Here is a 20,043-nt window from a genome sequence, read left to right as displayed (position 1 = left end):
GGAAAAAAAGTGAGCTAATAAAAGAACATTCTAAAAGGGATGAAATCTTTTTTTTTTTTTTTTTTTTTTAAATATTTACAATTACAATGAATATATATACAATCCTAAGAATTCAATTAACATACAATGAATGGTAACTGCTGAGACATGCAATTACAGTTACAAGAAAATGAAAGAATAATTAATCACTAATCTAATGACTAATAATTAATGAAGGTGATGCATGCATGTCAGGACACAACTACAGTTGGAATTTGTGATCCTAAGTTGAATTAGAATCCAAAATTTTGCAGCATATATGTGACATTGCATGCATGATGCTTCAGTTCGATCTGCCCGCAGGTTGTAATTAATGTTTGATTGATTGATTGATCATCGGAGCAAAGAATGAGAATGTTTGAGCAAGGTGTTGAAAGGTCTGGTCTTGTGTGCTTTGCACCACAGGTTTCTTACTCCTGCACTCATCTGCAGATTTGATCATTCCAGATAACATTAATCATCAGCTTATAAATGCTAAAATGGTCGAAAATCGGGGGTTTTGTGGACAGAAATCTCTATAGATGAAGGGATAAGCTTACCCTTCCCAGGCTTTCCCTTGCATAAGGAACAGCTCTTTGGTATCCTCCCAGAGAAGTGACTGTTGGTGGAGATTTTCTGCTTCTTGTTGTGATTGACGATGATGAAGACTTCTGCCACCTTTCGTTCAATGATGAACTCGGGAATCTTTCCTGATATATATGCTTCAAATTCATTAATATCATCAAACTATGCATGGCATAATTAAACTAGAAAGAAGTAGTAATAATGTTTTGTTACCATTACACTTCGGCTTCTTGTTGTCATCATCATCTGTGTAGATCCCTGCTGCCATTTTCCATTCAATAAATCTGGAAGGCTTTCTTCCTACACATGAATGAGATCAATCTAAGAACTGTACAACGTTGTACGGTTGCATATATGAAACCAAAATAGCAAAATAAGGTGGGGCAATAATCTCAGCCAAGTTAGTCTGTTGTTTAACCACAAGGTTACTAGTTTGAATCTCAGCCAGAGTGGTCTATTGGTTTTCTTAGTTTGAACGTGTCAATTATGGGTAACCTGGACTAATTTATGATTTTTTGCTTATTAAGATAGCTGAGCGAAATTTGCCCAATGCACACCCTCATGTAGTATCTATCTACGAGTTTTCTTCATCATTCAAAAAGAAAAAATAGCAAGATTAGGTTGGTTGGTTACCAAAAATAGTACGGTTGCACAATGCTTCAACACCTCCAAATTCATGCGAACATCATCTAAGCTTCTGCAGGTATTCATAACAAAATATTTCAGCCTTTATTTATTTCTTGTCAAGAAATGCTGCATTTTTATGTATCTAATTAACCTGTGTTTCTGCTGCCCAAGTCCAAAGTATTCTGCTAAAGTTGCCATCTGAAGAGAAAAGATGAAGAATTGTATCATTATTACCATTGAAATGAATGAAATGAAGAAGAAGAAGAAGAAACAGATGATTGCGGCCATTAATATAATGTACCTTCATGTTTCCAGCTCTTCTTCCAAACTTGTGTGTCAAAACTCCCAAAGAATCAATGGTTGCAACCGGGGCCGGTGCAGGGCGGCCGATCTTAGCAAAGGCTTCCTTAATGCGAATACAATCAAATCTTTGGATGTTATGTCCCGCCCAGATTCTCCCATCCATAATGCTGAATATTCTGTCTGCAACTTCCTCAAACGGCGGCGCCTCCGACACTGCTCCCCGTGTTATTCCCTCCGGCCGCCCTGACCTCTCCGACACGGCGGACAGGTCGCCGGGCCGAATCAGCGTGCAGAAGCTCTCCAGCTCCGCCAGCCTCCGCGGACAGATGACCATCGCCCCGAATTCTAGTACCTGGAATCTTTGTCCTGTCTTGTTTGGCACTGTGGTTTCCAAATCGAAAAACACAATCTGGGATGCTCTTTCGCCGCCGCCGTTTCCCTCCATTTCTGCTTTCTGATCTGCCAATGGATACAAAGGTTAAGGTTGTCGTATACAACTGGAAATTAAATGACGGTTGGCTTGCTTGCTATATATAGAGAGGAATTGAATATTCTTGTGGCGCCAATGCCATGGATTAGCTAGGGAGATAGATTTTTCTTGTGATTCAAGTTAGGAGTAGTTTGGGTGTTTAGACAAAGTTGTACTTAGCTTCTTGTTGATGATATCCTTTTCGACTACTTTGATGTTGTTGATGAAACCCATTTTGGTTCCCAACAGATGTTGGGTGTTTCCAGTTCCCAAGCAATGTTAAAACTTTCTCTTTTGTATAAGTTAGTTAATACGGTTACCACCAACGTGGGGCACGCATGCTCACATGGCAATCATCTACACGCTAATCCTTTTCTTGACCAGTCAACCATGGGCCCACTTTTTTTTTCTTCCTTTTTTCTAATTTCTTTCATTCATTTTATTTCACTTTCTTTTTTTTTTTTTTTCAATTTTTTCTAATTAACTTTTTTATTTGAGTCAATTATGAACAATTTAAGTTATTTATTAGGTCTGAGCATTTATGTTTTTTTAGTACTACGGACTATGTTACAATGTAGCAATATTGTACCAAGGACTTTGTGATCCAATGGTATCTGGTTGCTCCCCTAAGTGGGAGGTGATCTGATCGAACGAATGACCTCCCATGCAGTTATAGTTTATGTTGGTTTATCTTTTTGTGGTCTTTTTTACCGATTAGAGTTACAAGGTAAGCTTCATCCAATGACACATTTGAGCGGTAGCTGTGGGAGTGTGGGTTGACTTCACCCAATACGCACATTTGGATAACAGTTACGAGTTTTTCAGTAAATTAAGGTATTTATAGTATAGGGGGCACTATGGTAGTCGAGTAGTTGGCTTGATAACCTTGATTAGAAATTTATTAGCAAATCAACTTATTTCATCATATCATATTTCTGCAATCTGGGTACAGAAAGCTCAGAAACTAGTAACCATAAGAAAGCAAGCATACAACAAGCAGACAGACAGGGCTCAGATTCTGAAGTTACAACAAAATCTGGCTTTCATGACAATTGTCCAACACACAAAATGCGGGGAAGACGAAGAGATTCATCATCAAACAGGTACAACTGGCCTGATAGTGAGCAACGCCTTCCTGATTCTTTCGACTGCTGCCTGCAATGTCGAGAGAGATGCTGCATACGAGATTCGGATACAGGTATCATCGCCAAAAGCATCACCGGGCACCAGAGCAACCTGTTTTAATCGAGGCGCCAGAATAAACCCAGTTTAGTAGTCTGTTATCATACTTTTCTTAGTTCAATATGCATAACGAACCAACACGCCAATTATACTTACTTGAGCTTTATCCAGCAAATACCGACATAGCGACTCTGAATCAGTCACAGCACCAAATCCAGCTACCTCTACTCCATAGTAAGAGCTGAAGTCAATAAACAGATAGAAGGCTCCCTGCAAAAATTGAATCGAGTTAATACAAAGATCAAGGTAGATAAATAGAGATATGTTCACAGATTGGTTTCTCAAGAAGGGCGTGGGGTGGGGGGAGCATTTTACAGCGTGTTTGGTTCATGGAATATTCCATTCCCGGGAATAGACCTATTCCATTGTTTGTCTTGTCCTTTCATTCCTGGGAATAGCATTCCCGGGAATGAGCTATTCCCTTTGCAGGGGGAATAGCCATTCCTAGGGACTCCTGGTATTAGCTATTCCCAAGTATAAGTTGTTACCTGAGGTTCTGAAATCTTGACGCCTTCCATTTCCCCGAAGCTTTTGACCAGAAAATCACGTCGCTCACGGAAGGCCTTTACCATCGTTGCAACTGCTTCTCCACCAGCGTACCCCAGCCCTAAAGCAGCAACGCCCGCTTTTTGTGAAATACTGCTGGCACCCGAAGTGGACTATATATATACATTGCCATAGAAAACTCAAATTAGATAGATATTTCAAAGACGAGCGGAAGATAAACTAATCCAGTTGTGCTAAAAAAATTACTCCGCATTTGGAAAAATCTATCGAGTAGATGGCATACCTGGCTCTGAATTTTATTGCATGCAGCAACGAAATGTTTAGGACCGGCAATATACCCGAGTCTCCAACCAGTCATTGCAAAGGCCTATAACGACCCCAATTTAGTGAGACGCTAAAACCAGGGCAAAGAAGAAAACAAAATGTCCTAGGACATGTTCCCGTAATTCAATGAAAACGGAATCACCTTAGAAAATCCATTTACGGTGAGAGTCCTCTCCCACATTCCAGGCAAAGATGCAAAGCTTGTATGAGTTGCGGGTGCATAAATAATGTGCTCATAAATTTCATCAGAAAGCACCTGAAAGGGAGAATAGGACGTCGCTAATATCATTTACAAATTCACGTCCCCACGTCACTTTATTGAAGATTAGGGAGTGTTACCAAAAGCCTTGGATGTTTCGCTACAATCTTAGCAATGTCCTCGAGTACTTTCCTAGGGTAGACAGATCCAGTTGGATTGGACGGAGAACAAAGAATCAACAGTCTTGACTTCTCCGTGAGTTTAGATTCGAGGAGCTTTGGATCCATGATAAAATTCTCAGATATGCTGGTAGGAAGAATCACGGGGTTTGCATCTGCCAACCTTGCCATTTCCGGGTAGCTAACCCAGAAGGGAGCCGGAATCAGAACCTGTAGAAATAACGAACAGCTCTAAGCCTCTAAGCAAATAAAAGTACAAATGACTGTAGATACGATTATACGAATTATCTATGAATAAATGATAATTAGGAATCTCTTAGACACTATGGAGTATATGTTTATTGGTACCTCATCTCCGGGAGAACAAACAGCGAGGACTGCCTGAAGAATGCTTTGCTTTGCCCCATTACTCACCAAAATTTGATCGGGGGTATAAGTTAGCCCATTCTCCTCTACATTAAAGAAATTTATCAACAAAAGTAAAAAAAAAAAATTGAAAATATCTCTTAGGATTATGAATAATTCAGATATTACGAAATTACCTTTCAACTTATGACAAATAGCTTGACGAATTTCCATAGTGCCTGCATTTGGGGTATACCTAGTATGCCCTTCACGAATTGCATTGATACCAGCCTAGGCACACAAGATCAAATGGTCAACCAACATATAAATTTTTATGATTGTTTAGAGTCCACATTGAAAAAATAAGAGAGAATATATGGGTTTATAAGATCATGGGTTAGACTAGCTAATTGGTTGGATTCAATCTTTTAGTGTGGTTTGACTCATGCGCATTATAGCCCAATCTTATAACATGGTATCAGAGCTTGTTTGGTCAACTTTATGTTCAACCGCTCATTGATCATTGGATAAGTAGCATGAACTGATATTCAAAACCTAAGCGGTTATTAAGCAATTGTAATGGTGTAATACCTCTGCTATCGGAGCAGGAGTATCGAAATCGGGTTCTCCAGCCGCTAATCTAATAACAGGAACTCCAGCCTGTGCTAGAGCAGTTGCTTGATCGGTTATAGCCACGGTTTTTGACGGCTTCACTGCATTCACTCTGGGGCTTAGAGAGATATCGACCTCCATACTGCAGCGAACTCTAGCAACCTGATTTACGCTACTTGGATACGTTTGCCTCTTTGACTCCAAAGATCTAGTTCAGATAGACATCGAGATCAACATCCCTCGCTCAATTAATATGAATAAAGAACTTGGAAATCATATCCAAATCATGAACAACTATTCATCCAACATAACCGTGACACAAAATTAGCTTGACCACCAATATAAAAAGCTGAGATTCAAGCAAAACTAAATTTCAGTTGCTTTGAAACAAACCGTTAATATTAGCAGATTTCCAGCACCATATCACTACCAATCAATCAAAAAAGCATTCTTTAACAAGTACAGGCCAATATATCAAGCTGAAATTCCAAGCAAAATTAAATTTCAATTGCCTTCAAAGAAACCATTAACATTAGTAGATTTCCAACACCTTATCACTACCCATCAATCAAAGAAGCACTCTTTAACAAGTACAGGCCAATATATCAAGCTGAAATTCAAGCAAAACTAAATTTTAGTTGCCTTCAAAGAAACCATTAACATTAGCAGATTTCCAACACCATATCACTACCCATCAATCAAAAAAGCATTCTTTAACAAGTACAGGCCAATATATCAAGCTGATATTCAAGCAAAACTAAATTTCAGCTGCCTTCAAAGAAACCATTAACATTAGCATATTTCCAACACTGTATCGCGCTACCCATCAATCAAAAAAGCATTCTTTAACAAGTACAGGTCTACCATTGCACCCAATGCGAACAAGATTAAAACTTTGAGTATCATTTGTTCAGTCCCCAGCACCCAAATCTTGTTGGAGGAAAAGAAAACAGTGCAAGTGAAGAAATCACAAAGAAGAAATGAAAATGGGGGAATCAAAAGGGAAATTGAGAAACTTACCTGAGGCTAATCGAGTTTAGCCGGGAAGAGAAAGAGAGTGATCTGAAGCTCTGAGAATCTGGGTAAGTTGTAGCTGGCCTGGGCGCAACACCGGGAGATGAAGAGCCAAAAAATTGCAGAGAATTGGAAGCCGTGGCCATTAGGAGAGATTGGTTCCCGGTTTAGCGAAAGTGATGAACTGCTGGTAGAATCGCATAGATAAAAAGATTGGGGTTGGTGAGTCTAAAATTAGGCGGGCGAAGAAGGGTTGTTGGAAGAGAGAAGAGTATGCATAACAACTCTGGGACAGGGGTTGGTGAATCTGAATATATTGTTTCTTAATATTTGAAATTAAAAAATTAAATTTTAAATATTAAATCAAAACAAATAACATTAGGGAGTGTCTGCCCGCAATTTCAAGAGGCCAATGAATTAAGTAGTTCACGTGTTAACAAGAACAATTGATTCTATGTTTATTCTAGGATTGTGGGAGTCTGTACCTCCGTTCTGTGTTTTGCATTTGGTTAATTTTTAATATAATTCCATTATTACCTTTCAAAAAAAACATCACATTAAAATGTATAAATAAATATAAAATATTAATGGAATAAGGGAATAAAACATAATTCTCATACTCATTTATATTTGAGAAAATTTCAATTTTGGTCATATGACTATAGGAGCTTTGTTAATTTCAGCACCTCACTTTCAAAAGTGTCAATTTAGTACCTTAACTATGCAATTTTGGTCACTCGGGCCAAATTGCTAATCAAATTTCGCCGGAAAATTTTAATAGTTAAAATAATGAGGGTATTTTGGTCATTTCACACATTTTTTCTTCTTCTTCAGCAAATCCATCTTTTCCACCATTTTCTAGCGAGAACCAAGGTTGAAACTGTCACTGTCGCTTCATCCTTGTACAGTTTCTTCGAAGCGCGCTCAGGGTTCGGCGCTTGTCTGATAGTGGCCCAACACCGAACATCGATCAACTTCTTCACGCCAGAGGGGAGCTTGATCTCGCAGTACCTGGACGAAGAGCTTGGCTCGGTCATGATATTCGCTATGGTGCCCTATCTTCGGACTAGTTTCGGGCCTTAACCGGGCTGCATCTCGAGGTTGTGAATTAGGGTCCCAATCCGCATCATCTTCAGCGGCATGGACGACCCTACATGGGAGCTGACATCAACAGTGAACGATGAGAGTGTAGAAGACGCCGAAGCCGCATCTATAAAAATAAATTAACCCCGGTTCTCGCTGGAAAATGGTGGGAAAATGGATTTACCGGAGAAGAAGAAAAGATGTGTGAAATGACCAAAATACCCTCATTATTTTAACTATTAAAAATTTCTGGCAAAATTTGGCCGGCAATTTAGTCAAAGTGGCCAAAATTGACAAAAATTACATAGTTAAGGTACTAAATTGACATTTTTAAAAGTAAGTGCTGAAATTAACAAACCTCTATAGTCATATAACCAAAATTGAAATTTTCTCTTTATATTTAATAGACTCAAAGTTATATTTTCAAAAAAAAAAAAAAAAAAAAAAGACTCAAAGTTAGATTTTTTTTTTTTGGTCAAATCTACAAAATGGGACACATGAATTACCCCCCAAGGGTCCTATGAAACACTTTTTCCCTATCCAAATGCAGCCCACAAGCTGCAGATTAAGCACCAAATATCGAGCATAGATATCAAGCAGCATACGCTTGCCTGCAAGCACAAAAATGGCGGTCTCAACATTACCAGTCGCTGCACCAAAGCTTCAACCTTTCACTCCCAAGTCCACCATTTCCCCACCTTTCAGAGTCACGGCTTCACTGCAACCATCTCCCAATGCCACTGCATATAGCAAGAGGCAAATTCTGCAACTGGGTGTTGGGCTCTTGGCTGCATCAATGGTGGCCTCTACTCCTCTGCAAGCCGACGCCACCAGAATTGAGTACTACGCCACCACCGCTGACCCCACTTGTGACTTCACCTTCGCCCCTTCTGGGCTTGGCTACTGTGATATCACCGTCGGGTCTGGCCAGGAAGCTCCCTACAATACGCTTATCAACGTATGTTTAATTTCTCAGTTTCTTTTTACATTCAGATCCTTAAAGATTCATTTTTTACGATTCTTGGAATATATCTCTTTAATTAGCTGTGTTTTCTTTGAGAATTGGATGTGATGCTTTGAACCCATTTGGTGTTATTATCATGAAATAGGGCAATTTTCTTATTCCCTGTTATTGTTTCTTGTTGTTTCGATTCAGATTCACTATACTGCAAGATTCAGTGATGGGATAGTTTTTGACAGCAGCTACAAACGTGGTAGACCACTCACTATGCGGTTAGGCATGGGAAAGGTAGTTGTTGCTGTTCCAATTGAGTAGTATTGGTGTTTGGTTCCTTTTGTGTGCTGAACTTCTAGCCCAATTTGTGACATTATGCATATCAGCTTCAGCTGAATTGAATTGCCAGCACAGGTAGCTTAGTTGGTTTCTAGGTGGCCCGATTGTGGGTCCTAAGCCCTGCCAGCCGTAGTGTGTGAGAGTTTCAGCCTCTTGTGGGCCTAGACACATGTCCTCCCACCTAATGGAACGTTGATTGAGCCCTACCAGCCGTAGTGTGTGAGAGTTTCAGCCTCTTGTGGGGTGGCCCGTTGTGGGCCCCAGGCACAGGTCCTCCCACCTAATGGACCGCTGATTGAGCCCTTCCAGTTGTAGTGTGTGAGAGTTTCAGTCTCTTGTGGGGTGGCCCGTTGTGGGCTCCAGGCACAGGTCCTCCCACCAAATGGAACACTGATTTACCTGGTCACAATCTTGTAGGGCCTTTGGGGAAGACACAACATTGATCAAGCATTTGCCATTGTCCACTTTTCTCCGATAGATATTAGTAATAGTAACTCACGAGCTTGTTGTGGCAGGTGATCAAAGGACTAGATCAAGGAATTTTGGGAGGTGAAGGAGTACCTCCAATGCAAATTGGTGAGGTTCTATGAATAATAAGAAGCTTCCATAGTTGTGCGATTCGATCTTTTCTCCATAAACCGGGGTTTTACTTTAACATATAGGTGGAAAACGCAAGTTACAGATCCCTCCACATTTGGCGTATGGACCTGAAGCTGCTGGATGCTTTCAAGGTGGATCTCTGATACATCCTAGTACTTAAAGTACCATTTACTTGCATTACCAGATGACAAGATCTCTGATAATCTTACTCGTCCAAAACAATTTTGTAGGGGATTGCAATATACCTGCAAATGCCACTCTCGCGTATGACATCAATTTTGTAGACATCTACAAGGGAAACCGGAAGTGAAGTAGTACACGAGCTTACTGGTTGTCAAATTTGATGATGTAAGCTTACTGAGATCGAACATCGGGCATATGCATTCGTCTCCTTGAATCAGCTACTCCGTATTTGTTATACTGAACTTTCATGACACGACATATATATATATATACAAACTTTATGGATACGCATTCTATGTGATCACTTGCATATCTGCAATGAAGTCTGCATGATTCTTGAGTATTGCTAAGTCAATATCTGTTCTGATACTTACTCCAATCCTACATGTCACTGAATACATTTTTCGGTTTTCTGACATAGCATTCACACTCGATTTGGCTCAATCTGAAGGTACAGAGCTAAAAGACGGAGGATTTTTTCCCTAGAGGTATCAAAAGTAAAGTCCAGAATTCCATGCCTGCAACAAGCAAGCAGTCACCTTTCCCTAACAAGTAAGAAGGGGTTTTATCTGCATTTTTTGCCACGATTCTTTAGATGCAGATATGTATATAATATTTATTCTCATAGTAAATTACACTTTGTGTACATGTTTAATGAATAATGTCAGATTTGTACTCAATGGTAGATGATGGAAACTAAATTGTCTTGTTCAGGTTGTTCACAATTCAATTAATTAAGAGTTTACTACACATACTTTATTTAATTTCTTATTCTCTAAGGTATAATAATACTCATAGTTACGATGTTGGAGATAGGGCTTGAATTTAAGATATCTGATTGAAAAGAAACATGAATATCGACTTTGAGATGAGGAAAAAGTGTGGTTTTTTCTTTGTTTGAGCTGGTTAGCTATGGACAATTTAGGCTGGTTTATGGTTCTTTATCTATTAAGATCACCAATTTCACACTCTTGAATAGTAATTATGAATTTCTCGCGAAATCCAAAAGTGTGGTTTTACTTGTGGGGTTTAAATGGAGCCTAAAATCTTGAATGATGAATGTGGTGAGGTGACAAGAAAGGCAGGTGTAGGCTTGTAGCGTTCAAATTTTTTGAAATCATTGCCCCCCCAACGTTTTCTTGCTTTTTATATCTACAGGATACAGCTGATGAGTGCTGAACACACTTTTCTGGTGTCTTTTCTTTTCAAGAAAACTTTTTTTTTTTTTTTGGGACTATATTTGGATTTTGGACCTTCCACTCCGAGAAGGTAAATCGAATCTGCTTAATTTTGAGGCTAGATCAAATTGGTGGAGCTTATTTTCAAACTGTTTGTGATAGTCTGATAGATTCAAACTCTCATCATATACCGTTAGAAGAGAGTTCAAGTTTAGCTACTTAACCACTAAATGTTGCCCTAGACACTTTTCTTCATTTCATATTTTCATTCCTTAAACCGTGTTGACAGCTCAGTTGATCACAGGACTAAAATTTGAAAACAATGACCGAGAGATCGAGTCATACCAATGATAGTATGAAAGCAACTTCTTAAAGTGAGGGCGGTCCTTATGTGCAGTATTTACATCTTCCCAGATGCGCATAGATTGCAATCGCTTTCTCCGAGCATCTAAAGTCAGCACACACAGTTTGCTAAGAAAAAAAGTACAGCTATGGCCAACCAAATGCAAGTTTGGAATTAGTCTCATCAATCATTACCTCACATCAAACCAAACTATTAAACATACTATACACTACATAGTACATACCTCATGCAACAAACATTACACATCAAAATAAATTATATAACTATATTATACATATCAAAATTAACTTACAAGTTACCAACCATGGACCGTAACTGTATGAGACACTTTAAGTCTGTATTATACTCACTAACCCTCATTCGCACCAAACTGGCTCAATTAAAGGGTAAAGTATTGACCAGATTGGACTAAATTTGATGAGTATAACACAATCTCCAGGAGTGGAGGGGTTTTGAAAATTTGTTGGGATTACATGACGGAGCAGGCATTAGGATTTTCGTCGCTGAAGATGGTGACGTAGGGGTCGTCGAACCTGGCGGCGGTCCCGGTGGTTGGGTTGTCGACCCTTCTCACATACCCCGGCGGCGCCTTCTTGTCGTAAGCCTGAGCGGCGTACGGCTGAGCCACCAAGTTATACGGCACATACGGCCATATCTCCGCCTTCTTCCCGGTGGACTTTGCCTTCTTTAACACCTTGTTTGCCTCTACGTAGCCTGTTACCGTCACCTTCTGCTGCTTCCTGTTTATATCTACTGTTTTCACTCCTGCAAATTAAACACCCAAAATATAATGTTGAGATTAACAAGAATCCAGAAGATTTACGTGGTTCAACAATGTAAATGATTGTAATATATACTCACCGCTTAAAGAAGACAAAGCTTTCTTGACTTTGAGTTCACACCCATCGCAGTCCATTCTGACTTTGAGCTCCACAGTCTGCAACTGCTTCTTCTTCTTCTTGTGTTTGTGGCCATGGCTGCTGCTCATCATATCAGAAATGTATTCCAGTGTTCCTCCAAGACCCATTCTTTAATTTTTTTCTTCTTAGTTACCACTTTTAGTTTAATTTCCAGATTCAAATTCAAAAGTTTTAGCAACTTTCTTGAGCTCAAAACACCATGGAAATGGAAAAGAAAAGGCTTTGTTTATTACTATTTCCCTCTTTGATCTTTCTTATTGCACCGGCCTAGTGTTTATATAGGGGCTTTTGGGAGGGTGAAGACCCCACAACGTACATGACAGCACAACACGTACTATGAACTACTGCTTTTTATATTTGCAGAGTTTGAATTCTAGCTTTATAAACTACTCCCTAATAAATATCTGGGAATAATTGCCTAATTAATTAACATGATTGGAAAAATCTGTAATATTTTTTTTTTTTAAATTATACTTGGTACAATCATATTAGGATTGATGAGTATATTTAATTTGACTCGACCTTTAAGCCCAACAAAAGTAGTATGAACATGGACTTGGGAGAAGTTGTTAGAGGGTGAATATATAAATAATCAAAATACACTTTGTTTTTCACAAACACCAAGTTATTATACTAAGTAAGCATTCAATAGACCCGTACGGGTTTAGCTTAATGGTTTAGTAGGCAGTATTTGGGGGAAGAGACTAAGGTTCGTACCGGCATTTGACCCTGTTTGCTGAACCATTGAGTCACCGTGATTTACAACTCCCCACAATGCTCTATCAAGTTAGGGATTCAACCTTTTGAGAGAAACAAGCATTCAATAGCAATTTATTGCGAGCATACAGACCGGAATCCACATTATAAAATGTCTTATGGCGTAACCCCACTCACTTGACCATTGCTGACCTCGTTTAGAGTGTATTAAACATATTTCAAGAATCAAACTCCTGATATATTCTAATGCAAGAATCTTGCTCCACCCACCTAACCACTCAACAAAAAAAATAGTATAAACATTGTTGAAACATAAATAATCAGCGGTTTGATTAGCCAGTTTTGGAAATAATAAAATTTTAAATTATTGTCCAACAACATTTCCATTAATAATAAATTATACAAGTGTGCTTACTTTTAAAGTTCAATTAGATGACAACGACACGGAACAAATTTAGTATGTGTCAACTGTATGTCTAGCCGTCTAGGGATATATAAAACATGTTTGTTTTTTTTTTCTAATGAAAATGTTTTGAAAAACATAGCATGTAAAAACCTTTAATTTGTCGAAATTCTTTAATTTAAATGGAAAAATATGTAGAGTGTACGGTTAAATTACTATCATATTAGTCCCAATTGGAAATATTTATTATTAAATGTTAAGTTACTACAAATTGATGATAGTGAATCATAATATATCATTTTCATAATATTTGATCACTTTGATTTATAGTCTCGTGACCATACTCAACAAAAAATCACAATGAAGTAAACCAATATAGATTGTTCATAGATAACATGTTCAAATTGAGAAGGCCATCAGAGGATCTCACAAGGTCTTCAGTTATCAAGTTAAATATTTGGTTCTTGCCAACAACATCTTGATTGAGGATGTTGATTGCACAGGGATTTCCTAGCTAGTAGGGCTTACCTATCATATGTGGTCGGAAAGTTATTATATAGACAATTTAATACACACCGCTAAATAGTGACGATAAGTTTCTCCCGTTACTAAAAAAAATTATATAATGTGGACTCGATGAAAGGATACAACAAAGAAAGAGCCAATCTTTGGAATAAAACAAAGAAACAGCTGGAAGGAAAGCTGTTTGATTGTTAGTATAATTGTGTGAGTTAGCTCAGCTCACCAAACCTTTCAATTCATATATATATAATTCATAATATCTTAAAATTGAATGAAGCTTCATTCTAACCTCCCCCTGTTAGAGCTGATTAACGTTGTTAGAACGATCAAAACAGCCGTGTCTGGTCATGCATCGTCTCTTTCCACGTTGTTAGAGCATACATTATATTGTCTCCCATCCTAACAACAATATTCATGCATCGTCTCTTTCCAAGATCATTCAAATGGTGATTAGTCATTTCTTTTATTATTTTTTATACACTTTTTCCTTTAGATTTGACCTATTTGGAAATGAGTTGTGGATTGCATAATACTTTTTTTTTTTTCGATAAGTCTTAAATCATTAAAATCATAAAAAATTATATCAAGAAACAAAAAAAAGGAAGGGGCAAAATGCCATTTTTCGGGGCTTGTCATAGAAATGACTTCTCTGATCAGAACGTTAGTAACATAATTTGCAGTAAACTTTTTTGAAGAAGAAAAAAAAAAAAAACCCTTTAAAACAACCCACATCCACTTTAGCTTTGTCAGCATGACCATTTGTTAATATTATGATTTGGAGTAAGTTAAAAAGTTTGGAGTAAGTTAAAAAATTCTTACAATGATTTTTATTTTTTATTTGTTGGTCTCTTGAGATTATAGATAAGAAGATAACATTATGGTGACCCACTGTTATTATAACATATAAATCTCCAACTTACCTTACAAAAATGATGAATGTATGAATAACATGATGAGGAACAAATACATGTATCTATATCGGATATAGACAAGCACTTTAATTAGCATTAGAAAAATTATTAATTGTTACGATGTTGCTTTCACTGCACCACCACTTGTTAATTGATGCAAGCATATGCTCATCACTACACAACAATCTTTAATTGGTTTTATTTTCACCTATGACCTAATCAATATATAATATAACATTGATATTCACCCTTTTTTTTAATATATGTTTTTTTTTTTCAATTGAGAAACTAAATTTACATTACAAATAAAAGATTAAATCTATGCCATATGATCTGATGAAAAGTGTCACGTTCTCTCTATAATTTAATAAATAATTATTTACGATCTTTAGATACGTTTAAATGATATGTATTCAATCCCTAGCTATTTACAAATTACATAGCACTTCCAACAAAATAAAAAATAAAAAAATGACTATGTGCGCGGCCCTTAATTTTCCGCGAAAATAGAGGACCTCGAGATTTATGATGTGATCTCTTTTATTCCATCATACCATGCATTAAAAAAAAATAAAAAATTAAAGCTCTCAGAGCGCACTTATGGATAGCAACGATTAGCTTACACGTAATATCAATAAAATTACTATTATTGAAATTCAAACAATCAAACTCTTTACCATCTAAATTAAAATTTTTCTCTGACGTGACACTATTTGATTGGATATTTTAGTCATTGATTATAAGTTTGTGCAATTAACCTACTCATGAGTATCCAATAATCCATTAAAAAAAAATCCTATTAAGAGTAAATACATCAATCAAAGAGCCAAAATACTAAAGTAAGAATCCCACTAGCTACTGCCTACTTGATTGGGAAAAAAGGTAAATAAAGTATATTTAAAAAAAAAAAAAATCATGAAAGTTTCTAGTCCTCAATGGGCCTCCAATAATTTACCAAAAGTCACCTTCAATTCTTCCTTTTCTGCATTGTTTGCATCCATACACACATTCACTGATGATTCACATAGTCCAAACCCCTCCAAACAACCCACTGAAATATATAATACTTAAAAGGTTGTTAATAATAATATTATTATTTTATTTATTAAACCACGATGTGTCTTGAATAGACCTCACTATAAAGTGAAACATATTTTTAATACATACAAATATAAAATAATGTATGGATTATTAACTCTTATATACAAGTGCAATAAAAACCATCATGAGTTAAACATTAAGCAATAAAATGAAGAAGAAAAAAAATAACATTATTCCAAAAATAAAAAATCCATTAACTTATATAATGTTATGTCTTTTATATTACAACACGATCCGAAGAAGCAGGGTGTCCTATGTGCTAATGTACGTCCGACAACACATCTATAAAGTTGGCATTAAATATAAGAAACAACCACAATCCACTAAGGTTGTTAGGTGACGGAATCTTATATTATAGCCTTATAGGCTGTAGGGTGGTCATGCCATACACAGACAACCTTTGAATTCATGATTTTCTATACACAAATCATAACACTGTCTATACTTACCTCAATCGCCCCACACTAAAGCTCAATAGGTAAATTACTGTAACTCAGCGGCCTCTTAGGTGGTAAGATCAGACCAGTGTTGAATGCTCACGAGAAATCCACCACATTAAGTGTTAACTCCCACACAGACAATATCAACCTATAGGGGATTGCTACGGCTCCCGGGACAAAGTTTAGTGGTGCAAACGAAACACGAGAGGTGGGGAACTCTTGGGGTTGGGGTTCAACTCGACTATTAAGATCCACCCTAAAACATTCACAAAAAGGTCCTAAAAGGATTGTGTGAAGAAAGCAGTGAAAGAAGGAAAAGATTTGCCAGATAAAGTTGGTGTTTGATAATGGCATTAGCTTTTGAAGGTGTACTTCCACCAACAGCTGCAGGAGAACCTCCATGATTACCCGATGCGTTTGCTTGCTCGATTGCAGGCAACGGGTTAGGCAAGCGGCCATTGGAACCGCTTTCTGTATCATCAGCGAAGTCGTGACCTGACATGGAGTGCATATACAGTTCGATCAAATCAAGCGATTAAACAACACAAACGCATTAATGTTACCGAGAGCTAGCAATGCTCGCTGAAGAGTAATGAAAACAAAGCATAGTTTAAACTTTAAACCAAACATAATGCGTATGTAACGCATTTTTACTCACAGTCTGAACGTGACCAGCCCATTTTCTGATTTTCTCTATCGAATACCATTCGATATCCAGTCATGAAGTTTTCTGCACAAAGAAATTGGTTACAGTAATGTTTCGATATTCCCATAACCACACATTTTCTATAAGGTAGAATTCAAGAAGAAAAGGGGAGACGATCGAGCAAAACTTACGCCCAATTATTCCCATATCTCCTTCGATGGGTTGCACAGCTAAACAAAACCCAGCTAAACCCTGCAACATTCAGAGCATGAAAGAGAGATCAAGTGCACTTTCTTAATATCAGTTCACTATGCGTGATTCGGGTACTTTGGTAAGGGAAAAACCGAAAAATAAGTTCATATACAAACATAAATTGAAGATATAAGTGGACCGTATAGCACAAACCTGAGTGCCATAAATTGCAACAATAGGATCTTGGACTACAAAACTGTTGTTCGACCCGAAATTAAGAGCCAGTAACGGCACCTTTGGCAGACCTTTTGAACTGTTCGAAAACAAATGCTTAACCGTATCAAATGAAGCCAGCTAAAATATAAGCATTTTCGTCTTTATTTTATACCTGGATTTGTAGCAATATTCCCAAGGATAGCCGTCAAATCTAGTTTTTGCAGCATTTACTTGTCTGTTAAACTGCAACCCGAAAAAGTGATTAGAGAATATAATACAGCGCTTAAATTAAGTAAACGACTAAACGAGCAAAGTAGTAGAGAGCCGACCTCTTGTACAACTTTGTCATATATTTCATTTGGAAGAAACGTAAACGAAGTACCGCTATCTACCAGCGCTTTAAAACTCGTCTGCTGTAGACAGGTGGTGTCAACGCAACACGTCTCCACACCAACAACATATGTCACACTAAATCACGAATTAATCATCAAAAGTCAAGAATAAGTAAAAGTATATGATGAAACCGAGAGAACAATACTCTTTAAGAAGTGATTGAATTATATTCATACTATTTTCCATCCGAAAGCAGAAAGGGAGTAGTTTGCTGGTTGGATATCCCTTGGTCCCCGAAAAATATCCTTCCAGAATCGTCTTCTTTGAAACATAGAGAAAACGAATCCCGGGCCAACCCTGCTTTGGCAAGACGACTCGGAACCGAAATTTCTCCCGGCCCCAAACCCATCAGACCATCAGGCGCAACGCCATTCAAGTAACTCCCGCTTTGCTTACTACCACATCTGACAAAAGAACCCGAAAACACATATAGTTCTTGTGCACAATCTCCTTAATCTCAGTAAAATTAAAGTAACAGTGTTGAGCATATAGCCATTAATGTGCAATCCAACTATCAGTTTAGGCTTTTAGTTGAGATGGAGCACATGCTTCAATCAACAGTACTACATACCCTAAAATGATAGCAGCTCGAAGGGAATTGTTCGATACATTGTTCTTGTTCGACGTTAGATGGATTATATCTTCGACCAGTAATCCAGACGTCGATGTTGCATCTGAATAGTAGTTAACAGTATACGGGCACGGTTGTTTAGAGGTTTTGCAGGAAGAACTCTTCTCGCATAATTCGTGGCTGCACGACAGGTACTTGCTGCTGTTCGACCCTGATGGATCGTATTCATTTAGATCCTTATCCTGCATAATAGATGCCCCAAATACGAGGGAGCACCTGCCAATCAATCATCCGAATATAAGTGCTAAACCTGTTGCCAATACTAACAAAAGATAGACTCGGGCGAAAAGTTGAAGCAATTGACTTTAAATAGGCACATACTAGACTGCTATAGTAACTTGATGATAAAGGAGCGCATTGTATGCAATCACACGGGAGCCAAAGTAGATCGCTTCCAGCATCCACTGCCACAAGGAACGAAACGTGTGGAGTTCCGATATCAATCCATGTGTAATGTAACCTGACAGAACATAAGAATCCCGAAAAGGATTAACGTTGTTTCATAAGAAGTTAAACTAATTATCTATGGAAATTACACAGAAACTCAACAGCATTTGCAGGAAATTAAGGTTAATTGCCCAAATAAGTAGAGAAAAGTACAGAAAAGTAAAAAAATTAGATATTCACTCCTACTTGATACAACTCAATCAAGTATGATACCTCCATTATTTTCCAGAATACTTTACCATCATCAACTTCAGATTCTAATCTATCAAGCACCCAAGACTATATATATGCTGAGTGGTACAGGGAACCCCATAAATGATCAAATTAAAGTCATGAATTTTAAGCATAGAGAGATGGTCTTATCTCTTAAGTGATATTTCAATCATCAATAACAAAATTGAAGAAAATAGATAGAGAGAAAAGTGACCATCCAAACTCATTTCCAAGAGGCAAAGTTTTGCTTCCTTGAGAAGGGAACACAAGCTGGAACTTAGGGCCGAGCTTCATCTTCTGCCGCCGCGAGGCGTCGCTGCTGATCAGACTCCGGTAGTACCCCGAGCTCCTCCGCTCCGGCCACGCTCCGGCAGTGCCCACATCTCCGTTTCTCGACTCCCTATGCTTCCTCACCTCGTCGGAGAATCTATGGACTAGCCGCGACGAGTACATCGCCCCCGCCGCACTGTACTCAATCAGCATAACATAGACGACGACCGCCACAACAGCCGCCAGGCGCATCGCCATTGCCTTAATTGCAAGCTCAAATCCAACACACACAGTTGCTCAAAGCGGAATCTTGCCAACCTAAACAACACCGCAAACAAGCTAAACGTATACTAATTACTTCGACAACATATATCAGTAATACATGGTTGGATAATTCCACACGAAAATCTTTTTTTTTTTTTTGGATAAAAATTACATTATAAATTATTTAAATCAAAACCCATAAGATATATTATGCCCAAGATTGAAACTTTAAAAGAAAAAGAAAAAAGAACAAATTTTTTTTGAGGTTACGCGTGTAACCTTGCGAATAGCGGCGTGATATTTGTAAGACAAGCTTGTTTTCTGTTTTTTTTTTTTTTTGGATTTGTAGTTAATAATGTCAGTCGTACACTTGTTGTGTATCGCCGATTACGTAAAGCAACCGACTAAACCGCATCCTATGTTGTACTACTGCGCATGTCGTCGCAGTATAAAATGTTAATTTCTTCAAAGTTATCCTCTAGTAACAATTATAACTTTTTTTTTTTAATATTAAAGTATTATTTTGATTAAAGTGATGAAGCATAATTTTTATACTAGAAAATTATAAATTTAATTCTTTTCAATATGATTTCAGTAAAATTTATTGCATAATATAAGATACAATGTCTAA

At 37.7% G+C, this 20,043-nt stretch overlaps 5 protein-coding genes across 6 annotated transcripts; 1 reads left to right on the top strand and 4 right to left on the bottom strand.

Annotated features, from left to right (window-relative positions):
• Window positions 1-70: 70 nt before the first annotated feature.
• LOC109177891 (protein NEN4-like) lies at window positions 71-2,186 on the bottom strand. Its single transcript, XM_019327374.1, has 6 exons — window positions 1,532-2,186; window positions 1,382-1,428; window positions 1,237-1,300; window positions 817-903; window positions 579-728; window positions 71-465 (listed from the first exon to the last, which is right to left on the bottom strand). The coding sequence occupies exons 1-6, from the start codon at window positions 1,976-1,978 to the stop codon at window positions 373-375; spliced, it is 888 nt and encodes a 295-aa protein (XP_019182919.1). The 5' UTR covers window positions 1,979-2,186; the 3' UTR covers window positions 71-372.
• Window positions 2,187-2,899: 713 nt separating this feature from the next.
• Window positions 2,900-6,731, bottom strand: LOC109177882 (bifunctional aspartate aminotransferase and glutamate/aspartate-prephenate aminotransferase). Its single transcript, XM_019327357.1, has 10 exons — window positions 6,431-6,731; window positions 5,390-5,618; window positions 4,996-5,089; window positions 4,802-4,905; window positions 4,415-4,663; window positions 4,218-4,331; window positions 4,035-4,118; window positions 3,733-3,903; window positions 3,341-3,454; window positions 2,900-3,238 (listed from the first exon to the last, which is right to left on the bottom strand). Exons 1-10 carry the CDS (start codon window positions 6,568-6,570, stop codon window positions 3,098-3,100), a joined length of 1,440 nt encoding a protein of 479 aa, XP_019182902.1. The 5' UTR covers window positions 6,571-6,731; the 3' UTR covers window positions 2,900-3,097.
• A 1,291-nt stretch (window positions 6,732-8,022) lies between these two features.
• On the top strand, window positions 8,023-10,348 carry LOC109177883 (photosynthetic NDH subunit of lumenal location 4, chloroplastic). 2 transcript variants are annotated; one of them, XM_019327359.1, is made up of 6 exons: window positions 8,023-8,465; window positions 8,664-8,756; window positions 9,317-9,377; window positions 9,464-9,532; window positions 9,632-9,749; window positions 10,036-10,348. In XM_019327359.1, exons 1-5 carry the CDS (start codon window positions 8,133-8,135, stop codon window positions 9,709-9,711), a joined length of 636 nt encoding a protein of 211 aa, XP_019182904.1. In that variant the 5' UTR covers window positions 8,023-8,132; the 3' UTR covers window positions 9,712-9,749; window positions 10,036-10,348. The 2 variants fall into 2 exon arrangements, with proteins under 2 accessions (XP_019182904.1, XP_019182905.1); XM_019327360.1 differs by having other exon boundaries at window positions 10,006-10,348.
• Window positions 10,349-11,267: 919 nt separating this feature from the next.
• On the bottom strand, window positions 11,268-12,292 carry LOC109177884 (heavy metal-associated isoprenylated plant protein 23). The gene is made up of 2 exons (XM_019327361.1): window positions 11,988-12,292; window positions 11,268-11,891 (listed from the first exon to the last, which is right to left on the bottom strand). Exons 1-2 carry the CDS (start codon window positions 12,151-12,153, stop codon window positions 11,596-11,598), a joined length of 462 nt encoding a protein of 153 aa, XP_019182906.1. The 5' UTR covers window positions 12,154-12,292; the 3' UTR covers window positions 11,268-11,595.
• Window positions 12,293-15,851: 3,559 nt separating this feature from the next.
• LOC109177924 (aspartic proteinase-like protein 1) lies at window positions 15,852-19,617 on the bottom strand. Its single transcript, XM_019327422.1, has 10 exons — window positions 19,093-19,617; window positions 18,540-18,678; window positions 18,159-18,400; window positions 17,764-17,991; window positions 17,524-17,662; window positions 17,367-17,437; window positions 17,192-17,291; window positions 16,978-17,038; window positions 16,799-16,870; window positions 15,852-16,635 (listed from the first exon to the last, which is right to left on the bottom strand). The coding sequence occupies exons 1-10, from the start codon at window positions 19,404-19,406 to the stop codon at window positions 16,406-16,408; spliced, it is 1,596 nt and encodes a 531-aa protein (XP_019182967.1). The 5' UTR covers window positions 19,407-19,617; the 3' UTR covers window positions 15,852-16,405.
• Window positions 19,618-20,043: the final 426 nt, after the last annotated feature.

The sequence above is a fragment of the Ipomoea nil genome, unplaced genomic scaffold (genome assembly GCF_001879475.1).
Source record: "Ipomoea nil cultivar Tokyo-kokei standard unplaced genomic scaffold, Asagao_1.1 scaffold0805, whole genome shotgun sequence".
Lineage (NCBI taxonomy): Eukaryota > Viridiplantae > Streptophyta > Magnoliopsida > Solanales > Convolvulaceae > Ipomoea > Ipomoea nil.
The sequence above is the reverse complement of the archived record's forward strand: the minus strand, read 5'-3'. Positions and strand labels throughout refer to the sequence as shown.